Source organism: Odontesthes bonariensis, chromosome 8 (assembly GCF_027942865.1).
Source record: "Odontesthes bonariensis isolate fOdoBon6 chromosome 8, fOdoBon6.hap1, whole genome shotgun sequence".
Lineage (NCBI taxonomy): Eukaryota > Metazoa > Chordata > Actinopteri > Atheriniformes > Atherinopsidae > Odontesthes > Odontesthes bonariensis.
In genome coordinates this window covers 11394200-11406670 of record NC_134513.1, presented here as the reverse complement: position 1 = coordinate 11406670, position 12471 = coordinate 11394200, and the positions used below count along the sequence as shown (strand labels likewise).

The 12471-nt window shown below is 36.6% G+C and overlaps 1 protein-coding gene across 1 annotated transcript in view; it reads left to right on the top strand.

The window, feature by feature from the left end:
- cacna2d1a (calcium channel, voltage-dependent, alpha 2/delta subunit 1a) overlaps positions 1 to 12471 on the top strand; it is a 107131-nt gene that overhangs the window by 35789 nt on the left and 58871 nt on the right. Inside the window, exons 4-6 of the mRNA XM_075471706.1 lie at positions 6744 to 6803; positions 10398 to 10433; positions 10588 to 10744. Coding sequence (XP_075327821.1) covers positions 6744 to 6803; positions 10398 to 10433; positions 10588 to 10744 — 253 coding nt within the window. The remainder of the gene's footprint in view (positions 1 to 6743; positions 6804 to 10397; positions 10434 to 10587; positions 10745 to 12471) is intronic.

The window sequence follows — 12471 nt, the reverse complement described above, 5'->3', positions numbered from 1 at the left end:
TTCAGTTGTCGAAATAAACTGAACCTGAAACTAACCCTATATCCACTTTTCACATGTTGCTAAACCACTGTCTCGGCTCTTTGAAATGTCAGGTTAACCCCAGAGAAACCACTATCCCACAAATCCCTCGAATCCTGATAAAAAGGTTATTACAAAAGCCAAATGGAAAGTGACACTGTGTTAAGTTATACTGTACAGTATGTCTGTGTGGATTTAGGTACATGGTGCTGCCATGTCTGCACTGAAGCTGTGTACAGCTGTAACTGGAAGTTGTTTGCAGCCAGTTGGCACAGCATAGAAAGCGAAGTCGGCTTGTAGCAGAAGAGATGAGCTGTCAAACCAGTGCACAGCAGTGGAGCACAAAACGAGCTCTAGTCTCTAACAAGTCAGTCTGCGAAGTTGGCATGTTGATGGAAGTTACTTTCTCTCTTTATGAGCAGTCCTATGTGAACTTGTCAACTTGCATGTACTTACTATACAGTTGCTTTCCTTCTGGTGCAAAGGTGAGTGAATGTGTGTTTGTGCAATTTGGGCAAATACAGGTCTCCATTTCTCTCCTTTTTTCTCTCAGCACCCTCCTCATGACTCCCTGCAGGCTGAGCAGGATAGATCTGACTAAAGTGCTGCCAGTCACAACAGCAGATGCTCATGTTTCCTCTGGTCTCCCGTGCCTCCCCACATATCAGTGGGATGGCAGGTGTGTCTGTGTGTGTGTTTCGTTGTGGCAGGACTTGATGCTCTAATCAGGCTGCCAGTAGAGTGTGTCTGAAAAAACAAGTGTGTGTGTGTGTGTGTGTTTACAGAGAAAATCACACTATTGAATTTGTAATCCAGTGTTTTTAGCTTACAGACAAAGGGTGTAGGTGGAGATGTGTTCTCTGCATGTGTGTGAGAGACTGAGCCTGTGATTTTATCCACATTAATTAATCCTATATTTCATCTACCTTTTGCTACGACAACTCCCTCCATCTATCCTTTCAGGCACTTCACCTGCGCTCATTTGCAAAGACTCCATCTCAAATTTGACATTCATTCATTCATTTTTGCATTATAACAACGTGAGATCTGTCATTGGTCCCTGGAAAGCCCCTGTTTTTACAATTAATTTCTGAAAAAGGCAGTAAATATAGCAAACTTGTGGAAATCAAAGAAAATGATTACAATAAAACCAAAGATCTGTGACATCAGTAGGAGATTTTAGGTATTACAAAGGACATGTTTAATTGTTTCTAACAGATGACAACCTTGTGGATAGACTGTATAGAGGGAATTTTACAGCATCTGGTACAAAGTCACTTGAAGTTCTTTATGAGTAGCAAAACTCAATTCATCTTTTGTTTCTTTTCTCTCTAAATACTTGTGTATTTCGGAATAAATGTGACAGTGAGCCTTAAATTCTGTTACAGGTCCACTGTAATGGATGCAATTGTTAAATGACAGTTAAACAGACAGTATGCTGCTTTACCAAACATAACAAACAAAGAGTATGGAGACTCAATTGGACATGTTACTGTTGAGACTGTCTAACCAGCTCCAGGAGCTCCATCTTTAATCTCAGGCATGAAGCTACACAGCATGAACCAGGCATTGATCATCATCATTATCCATTCGGTAACTCAGCAATATGCTCTCATTAGTCATTCCATAGCAGCTTGCTGACATCATAAATTGTAATGCCAAAAACATATTTTGCAGGAATTTATTTTTTTTTATCTTTACTTAAGGTGTTAAAATCATTACTTACTTTTATAATTTGTGTAGCATGTTACATGTGTTCATTTAGCATTCCAGGTGTATAGTCTGTGGAAACTCTGTGAAATACTGTGGAATCAACATAAAAGCGCAGCTATAAATTGGAGGTAACTGCAACAGCTGCTGGCCTTTGACACCTGAACCTCTTGATCTTCCACTGAGCTCCTCATTAATGAGTGCCTGTTCCTCTGTACAAATGTGAGTGTGTGTGTTTGAGGGCAGGTGCGCGTATGTGTGTGTGCAGGTGCTGGAAATCGAGCCTGGCTGCTGTAAATATTGGCTGAGAGGAGTCAAAGACAGGGTTAGTAGGTCGTGTGTAATGTTCCCCCTGCAGAGGAATTACCTCAGTGAACAGAATAAAACAATATGATTAAGAGTGCCCATCCTTTCACGGAGACCAGTGAACAGTAGATGGATGAATTGAAAGGGTCAGATGCATCTTTCAGGTCCTGCGTCACATCTTTGCTGTATTTTCTTTATTATAATTATTCTTTAAGACATTTAATTTAGACACTGTTCATCTGCTTCAGGTCTGCCACTGCTTTTGTTGTTGTCACTTGTCCAGTTATTAGCTCTCTGCTAATAACTTGGGGCTAAAATAGTGCTATGCCTGTCAAACTCTGTTAGCTTTGCTCTTTTTTTATTGACACAACTGAAGAAATGAGAACTAATTATGTGCAGTTAAAGGCTGCTAGTAACAAATTGCTTAAAGATGCTATTTAAAATTGGCTCTTGAAGTTGTCTGTTACATAAACAAAACCGTGTCTTCCCCCTGTCGTGCCTTTTTTCTATGTTCAAATGTTTCACGCCTGAGTGTTAAGGGGCTCGATTTAAAAAAAAAAAAAAAAAAAAAAAAAAAAAAAAAAAAAAAAAAAAAAACATAAATCAAAACATTTTTAAGAATTTAACTGTAAATGAGTGAAAAGCAGCAAATGTCTAAAGAAAACTTTTTAAGGCGTCCAGAAAGGCTGGAAAACTATTGCTTAGGACCACTTTAAAATATTGAAAGAAAGTTTGGTTTTCTTGGCTGCAAAATATCGACAAATGAGGTTAACTCAAGACTTTGGCACTCCACTGTATAAAATATACATAATATGCCCTGAAAGCACGAATGTTTTTTAACTTTTGAAAAATTACATTCTTTCTCCTATGCCTTGTAATGATTGCCTACCATATCCAACAATCCACTCATAGCTGGCTGTGAGTGTCTGGAGGTGTGTTGGAGTTGGATGAGCCATCTAACCAAGTTGAATTTTGAGGTTATATCGTACATTTATCTCATTTATATCATCTCACAGTTTCTATCACCTTGGATTGCACGTCAGGAAGATAGGTGGTCAACTCAAGATTATAATCACAGCTTGAATTTAAAACCAAATTTCCAGGGGTTGTGTTTATTGATTTTTTTTTATTTTATTTTTTTTTTATTTTTTTTTATTTGTTATTTTTTTATAAATAGACAAATAATACAAGATCCTTGGTTAGATTTAAAAAAAGAACAGATTTCCATATCGAAACACTCATCATACTCAATAGTCATCTACAGTCATGGCTTATCTTCCGTCGTCTGCTTGATATCTCAGTGTGGAACTTTTGGAACACTAAACAGCCCATTTAAATACATATAAGAAAAGTTCCTCTCCATTTTGCAGCAAGAAAGAAAAAATGCTTCGATCTCAAACTCCCAACAACTAGAGATCGGTGACATTGGTGGTTGGTGTTATGTTGGATTGTTTAGCTCCTGATGCAGAGGTGACAACTTAGACAAATGGGATTTCCTGGTTAAATAAGTAAACTAAAATCATAGTGCTTTTTCTAAAGAAACCAAGTGAGGTGCAGCACTCAAGTAAAAACACTTAAAAATATAAGTTGCACGAAACAATCTGCCCGATTATTTTAGTCTAGGAATATGGTAATTTCCAGATATTTTAGCAGGAAACTCCTCTGAAGTCGATGTATTTTGTAAATAAGACCTTCCATCTGATGCTAAATAGAAAAAAAGACGATGAGGCAACTCAGAAGGTAATCCAGTTAGCTTTGGCGTGCTTGTAACCGCAGCAGCAGATTATTATAAAATGTTTGCATTGATATGATGTTTGCCAGGAGTATCAACAAATGGTCCAGCACTTATCCAGTCATTTGCCACTTCTGGTCACGTGGTTACCACTTCCAGATTGTCATTGGTTGGATTAGTAGCTGACAATGGAATGTAGGAATGTAGCCTACTACTACAAATATATAGCCTATGCATAGTGCTTAGTAGTCAGTAGTAACCACACTACTGTACATAAGACTCACTCCACTTAGATTAAGATAGAAAGGTGCATCTAGAGGTGGTTTGATTATCCTTTAAGGACATGCAGTGAATTGGTTTAAGTTTAGTAGTTATAATGGTCAGCTTGATGAAATTACAGGAAAAATAGAAATAATTATACTTGTCTATAACTATGATAATGTCATGAAAGAAACACAGAACTTTCATTTTCTACAATGTTTCAGCCCTCCATATGCAGAGAGCCGGGTTGTATTAATGGAACAGAAAAGGTAGAGCCAAATAAAATAAAATAAAAATTGTATTGTATTCCTGAAGTGCACTATTAGAATTTAGTTTAGTGGGATTTTCTGACAGAAGGGTGGATTTAAGGGAAAAGAGGAGTGAAACTGAATCGGTTCCTTCAGGATGTAAGGAGAGGCTCTTAAAGACAGAAGCCTGTTCTAATGGGCCGACCTGAATTGTACTCTGGATGTTTAATGATCATCCGTTTTTTTTTTTTTTTTTCCTCTTCACAGGGTCACTTTTTTAGACAGGATTACAGGATTAGAAGGGTAAACCAAGAAAAATTGTGTTATGTGAAAATACATGTGATACATTACTTCCACTGTATTTCATCAGTATTTTCTCATGCAGTTTTGAGATAATTATTGAGATAATTACTGTGCATGTTTTGGATTTGTTTTAATCATTTTTCAATTCATCTTCCTATGCCAAGCTGGATTAATGATGTTTCTCTTTTGAAAGGCAACTCTTGCATTTCTCCTTTCAGGAGACATTATGTCACTTTAGTTAATTTGTGCACATTTGTCTGTCTACATTTGGAAATGTCCATGTGATGTTATTGAATAACTGATGATAAAGGGAAACATCTTCATAAATGAAGCATATTCACTGATACTTAACAGTATCAGCTTGCTAAATAACATGTGAGCAAAAGGAGTGAAATGTGCAGATGAAACAAGGTTGATGTAGACAGAAAAAAAATGTACTGGCAGAATTTCTTCACTCTCCTGCAAATGTGATGGAAATTCTTTGCAAATTGCATTTGCATGAGCTTCTGAAACGCACACAAATCTCTTGGCTTCTTATCATATTTCATTCTCTTATCGATGTTTGGAACTGGAATTCCAGGGCCTCCACAGTAAATGAACCTATATGGGTTTGTGACCTCATCAGTAATGTACTGACAGGAGACTGTCTGTGTATTGCCATTAAGTTTTGAAAAAAACTATAAATGCTTCTGTGATTCTGAGTGGAAATGTATATACAGTGGGAGTATGTGGCCCACTGGAAAGAAATGTAATTTCAATTTGACCCAGTCATTTTTTTTCTCCCCTTATGTTGCATAGATAGGAGCTTTCGTGGCCCACAATAACCGCACATATACAGCTAAACCTCCATTTAACCTTTGCTCCAATGTAAACTGTACATGTTAAAGCTGCTGCTAAATTTCCCTGGAAAGAAACACAACTGAGAGGCTTTTGAGGTAACCTAGTTTTAGACACCAAGACTGTCAGCCCCGAGCATGCATTATGAGATAGTATACAGACATAACGATTGGTCTTGGGCCAACTCTGTGAGGTGTGAGGAGATACATCTGCATTATCAATTGCCTCAGTGCTAACTGATAAGCCATTGAGTGAAGTTTTTTCTTTTGAAAGAAAAGATAAAGAAGCTGAAAAACACTTCCTCTGTTTGTGTGGAAATGGCTATTTTAAGGATTCTAGTTTTCTAGGTAAACAGATATATTTGCTGTCTACAAAGATCATCTTGTGTCATCTGAAGGTGTTTGAAGTTGGTTTATTTATTTATAATTTAAGACATCTTCCAATCTTTGTAATCTCCATCAGACTTATTTCTTTCTGATTATTTGATTAGATAAAATGTGTGCACTTTGTCTTATTGTAAGGTTATGATTTTTTATTTTAATTTCCAAAGTTGGTACAAACAAAAGAAGGAAAATGAACAGCTGGAGTCATGTTTAAGATCTCATTTTGAGAGCAAACATGGCAACTAATATCCAAGCAAGCGAATCCCAGTTGGACCTAGGTCGGCTTATTTGATTCTTGTCATTTTTTATTTTTTTTATTTGTTAATTTGAAAATAAAATTAATTCAATAATTAATTTAATCAACCCCCTCCCAATCTCATTTCATAGATTATTTTACTCATATGCTCCCATCAGATTTCCTCTCTTTCAGTGTGATGTGAAACCCTTAGTGTTGCTCACATAAGGATGAAGAGCTGGATTTGATATTTCCCCTGGGAAATTAATAGTACAGTACATTTCTAGACCAGGTACAGATTAAAAACTGGGCCCATTATAAACCCATTAACCCAGTCATTAGTATCTGGGAAAAGATGGAATAGGTGGGTTTCTAATTTTAGTGCAACACTGTGTCACTAGTCCTAATTCATGCCTTCAGGCACCAAGAGGAAATTAGGTATTTTCCCTTGAACTTGGTGCTCATGCATCACCATCATCCTGCCTTTGGGTCAGATCTCATGACTTCAGCTCTTATATTTAGCTATCCATATTTCCTGCTATGTTTATTTCTAAGATCAGTTTGTACAGAGATCTATGTTTTTTTTACAAATCTGTGAATCTATGATGTTAACATGGTATAATGTAGCTTTATTTTTAATTTTTTTGAGAATATCAAACCTGCTCTTACTATCTATATTCCTCTCTTCTTCTGCTCTCCTTTTCTTTCAGAGGCTGGCATTAGAAGCAGAAAAGTTGCAAAAGGAACACGAGTGGATGGACGACAGTGATGTGAGTGAGCGGCCATTGCACAATCTGATACGTTCTTTAAGACAGGCAGCGTTACATACTAATAAGTGGTGCCGTGAAATCCATATGTAGAGCAGGCGGAGGGACGTGTTATTCATGAGCCAATATGATTGTAATAATTGCTTGGCAAATCCCATTACAGTGACAATAGTATTTTAATGACTGTAGAAAATATTGACTTTCATTACTTTAGATAAAAGGCTCAAATAATCAGGCATGGTCACAATTAACTTACACACACAGACACAGTATTCATTCTCTAATATTATCCATCAATCATAGTATGAACAAACAATTTTATGGGAACTTACAGCTGATAATATGAACAGACTTTTCTCAGTAAATGATGGTGCCTGGTTTCTTGCAAAGTGAGTGGTTCTTTTGGGCTTGTATAGCATATAAATGTGAAGGTATTAACTTGCAACTGTTTAACAAATGACAAAATATTGTGTCAGTGATGGAGGAACTTAAGTGATGCGTCTCTTGAGACAACTTGAACTGTCCACAATTTAATATGCTGACTTTGCTGTCAAACATAACTCATTTTTGCTTTATAAAATTGGAATTCCATAACTGAATCAAATCAATATAAATGTATTTCCATCATGAAATTAGGTATCATAGGTAAACACCAATGTGTCTACCCAGATTTGGCTGCAAATTACAATCAATAACCTTCACGGTTTCACTTTAAAATCATAGTAAAGCAGAAAATATTATGAGTTCTGAGTTAGTCAAATCACAGAAAAATATGTATTTAACCATTCAGCCAATGATTAAAGACTTTTGGTCGCCTTAAATACCTATTCTACAAGGACTCTATTGCGGTGTGGAACTTCGATATTGGGAATCCTGAGCAGAAAATCAATGAAAACTGTTTAACAGTCAGACTCCCCAATGCAGTACAACATAATGTAGTTCAAGGTTTAAACAACTGTTGTCACATATAAAAACATGTTTCTTTGCAAACCTCTAAATGTTCATGCAGAATACGGTAAATTTGCAAATATGTTGCTTCTGTGTGTTACATGAGTTTTTCTTCAATTAACTTTGCAGGAAAACTATTTTTGCTCTTGATTCTATATATCAGCCAAAGATCAGTAGTCCAACTTCTTATTTAGCTGGTGTTCCACTGAACTGATTTTATAGAGCCAAATAGATCCAAGGTATGTAGGTGGGTGTTTGTTAGTCATCTTTTTGTGTGCAACAGCCTTTATCATTAACAAGGATCTGTAATTTTCTGAACATACAATATTATGTCCATGCGAATCAGTATTTTAGGATAGTTGATTTGGATTGAAATTTTGGAGAATTTGGTTATGGAAAGGGCAACATGTGTTTGTGTGCATGCGTCTTTTCTCTGTCACCTTTGATAACTAGGCCAGTACTACTGGGCGCCTCTCCCTGCTGAGTTTAAACACTTAAATGATGTGACTGCTGAAATAAGAACCCCACACTGGCATGTGTCTACTCAGTGTAGCGTGTGATTTTTTTTTTTTTTACCTTTTTTGGTTCCGAGTGCTTTAAAGAGATCAATTTAGTGATTGGTAGAGATCCATGTTTATGTAAAATTTGTTTGTGCTGATTTGGTATATTCTGTGACACTTCAGATGTTATCAGTGAAAAGGTTTGTTTTAAAAAGAAAACTATCACAGATCTTTCTAGTGGAATTCTATAGCATTAATGAAAAATAACTTTTGTCTCTGTCTTAAAAAATACTACGTGATGCTGATAATCAGTGGAAAAAAATCCTTTCCTTTGGCTCCTCCCAGTTTTATTCATACAGTTTTCAGTAATCCACCATGCCAGAAGAGGAGGGTCAAACTGGTGTCACTCGCTGCCACCCCAACAGCTGCCACAGTAACTAGCCTTTGCATACAAGACACCTTCTTTGCTGGCAGAGCCTTTGGACTCTGACATCAATCACAGCAGAGCGGGAGCAAAGTCCAATTCAATCCAAAGTTCACTTTTTGTCAAGATGATCAATTTCTGCTTTAAAAGAGATACTTTACAAGTCATTGAAACCTTCTGCTGAAGGAAAAATCCATCTCTTGTAACACTGACAACAACTGCAAGGGAAAAAAAACACCAGTTCAGTTGGAGATGTCAGTCAGTCGAGTGCATATTAAATGAGTCATCGGTTTATGACAAATATAGAAATGGACTCGTTAAACTTAGTAGAGATCGGTGTGCAGCACATTAGCAAACATCCTCTTATCTGGTAAAACATAGATCTTACTCAAAGTGATTTGTTTCTGCACATACACGTTATACCCATCCTTTTCTCCATTTCTCTCTCTCACAGACACGCATACTGTAAACTTGCCCTGAGGGTTGGGATCTGTTTTCTATTATTGATCAGCACCTTAAGATGTACATGGTTTACAGTTAAATGACACAATCATACTTAGACAATATCCTTAGTTCCCCAGATTTAAATGGCACATAATGAGAACAGTATTGTTTCTTACTCTTTATATTACATAATGGGATCTTGAAAAACACATCCTCTAGTTCTGTTAACACCTCAAACAACATGGGATAGGGTTATAGGAATAGGATGGTAACATTGTACTCTTGGAAAATATACTCCCATAACCTGACCTGGCAGAATATATCATGATGTACTTTCCTGTTATCAGCTCTTTTGTGTGTATATTGTTGTAGAAGTAATGGTAGGGGTGTTGATCAGGTGCTAGTGCTTGACTCAGTGTACTTAGCTGAATCAACTGTTTTGAGCTAATGACAAACCTTTTGAGCCAGCATAAGAGTTAGCAGTATCGGAAGCACTTGCTGTCCTGTTGGTGTGTTGCAGAGTTGGTAGGCAGGTGGTGAGAGTCAGTGAAACAGCTCTGTGGCTCCAGGGCCATTTCGTTGACAGCTTGGCTAAGTTGTTAGCACCCTGCTAGCCTGTGTACTGGCAAGAAGCCTTGTAGAACTAAACAACACCAATTACTTCACTGATGCTCAGTATCAAACACAGGTCTCTACTTTGTAATATAAGTAAAAAAGAAACTAAATGCATACAAAACTAAAAGTCCACAGCTGCAGGTGAAACTTTGGACATCCAATATTTTGATCTATATTTAGATTGAAGCCATTTTGAAAGTAGCTTGAGCTGATTTCCCAGTCAGTAAGTGTGCTTATTCGTTTACTCAGTTTTTGTTGTTGTTTATTTGTTTATTTATTTTTCAGTCCAATAATAAATCAGTTTAAACACAAATGGCATAATTTCCTTACAATGTCTTATTGAGAATGGACATAATCTTGGTTATTCATGATGTTGAAATGAAGGATTAAAATAAGAAGATACTGTATTTTAGCCTATTGGAAGTACAATATAGCTGAATTTTGGGTGTGATTCTTGTGGTCTTCAGGTTACAGGTGGTTACAAGTTACTGCACGCATCTATTATGCTAACTCTGGTAATACTAACATTTAAACTTTTTACCCACAGACAGTAGGGGAAACATCCTCCTTGTCATCCTCATATTCATTAAATGTTTTCATAAACAGTATGGCAGTCCTTTATTTTATCTATTCATCTTTCCCTGTTTCTGTTTTGATCTCTAACAGATCAGTAAGATTGTGTACTACAATGCCAAAGATGGAGTAAGTACAGACCAACTTAATCCTCCAATAAACTCTAGCAACATTTTAACTGTATTGACATTTACAACCAGGAGGTTTATAACACATTTACATATGTGCCTAAAGCTAGAAATGTTTTCTAGGATGATATAAAATAATTTTTCTTTTTTCTCAGCAAAATGAGACAGAGGCAATGAACAGACAAGAAGATAAAGAGGAGGAGAAGAAGAACAGATACATTCCAGATGACTTTGAAATAGACCCAGACTTCCAACGACTTGTCTCCTACAACACCACTGCGGTCCATATTCCTACTGATATATATGAAGGCTGTAAGTAGAGACACAGAGACACATTCATCAATCAAAAACCACAGTCATACACTCTCTCATATCATAAAATCTATAAGCTATATACAGCTAAGCACAAAATAATTGAGAATCGTGCCAAATGTTGTGCTATAGTAACTGACTGACAGGAAATGATGAAAACAAGTGAGAAATGAAGGCAACAGATGATATAGGTGATATTTTCTTTTAGAATACTGTATGTTTGGTTTTGTTTTTGCTTTTTCAGTTTTTCAGAAAATGTCCTTGTCCGAAATCGCTTTTATCCATGGTCAGTAATCAATATCAAAACCTTTTTTTTTTTTTTTGCCATCCCAGTAGTTGAATGGCTCAAAGTTTTCCTTGCCATCCCTCTCTGATTAAGTTCCCTCCATAGATTCTCGAAGAGGATCAGTATCAGGTTTGCACTATGGGCGAGTCACACCATATCATTTTCTGTTTACCATTTCTTGACTGCTTTGGTTGAATGTATTGTTTTCTGCAGACTGGACCCTATGGGGTTCAAAGTTTACCTCACAAGGCCATTCTGATTAATCTAAACAATTCTGGCACCAACATCTCAAAGCAAACATATATTTGTTTTAAAATATAAATCCCTTTTGCTCAAGTAAGATTTCACTGTCAGTCAAAATCTTAACTTAATCTTAACTGTACATAGCAAGCCCCATTCCCCTCCCTGCTTTCTGTCTCTATCCCTGTCATCACTATTTTTGCTATCTACAGTACACTTTCATGACCTGAAGCCCAGCCCACCAGCAGCGTCTGCCATGTAGACAGTCCTACACCAAGCCTAAGCCATTCTATTCTATATATAGCCCAAAAACCAACTATCCAGTGGTCAGCACACTCAAGCCCCCTCTTTATCTTGATCACCAGCTGCTACTTTCTTTCACATCCATCGCTGACTCCACCAATCTTTCTTAACAGTTCCACATAATGTTCGCACTTCCAGCAATGATGTCTTTTTGTGGATGCTTTGTTAATGGATGAAGCTCCTTTGTTACTCTTATATAATATCATCATTGACATCTATGCTGTTTTTTTGGGGGGTTTTTTTTATCTTTTTTTTCACTCTTTCCACAGCTTTCAGTTTCTACAGCAATTTGTTTCATTTGTACATTTTCATCCATTCAAGCAGGTCTGTGGATGCTTATGTGTGTTGGTTGGTGCAACACTGTTTCACACCGAAATATCCCAGCAAATGTTGACTGGATATTTTTTTTAATTATGTGCAGGCAATCAAAGTCCCTAAAGGGGAAAAAAATCTATGATTCTTTACAAATATGGTCCCCTAACTTGTTCATCAGCACCATCATGAGGTCAAGTATAAATTTTCACATTGCTTTTACTGCGTATTCTTTGTAGAATAGTGGTTCTTTTTTTGTCAAGTAAAGTTCATGAGGCAGGAAAAGAACTGGGACATACCACTTACTAAATTAAGTTTGACTCACAATAATCTACCTTTGAATGCTTCTACAATTGCAGATAGTTGGAATTTGTGTTTCGATGAAAATATTTTAGGCTTAAAATTTTGATGAATGAAAATGGCATATAAACCTCAAGGTAATGACGTGCTTTCAAATGCAAAGTACAGTGATTTGTGGATGTCATACATGTTCATATATTTGAGTCTGGGAAAGGCTTTTGATTTTGTTCCCTGTGCTGAATGTAATCTTTGCTGACTTGACATTTACTCAAACATATGGTCTCTT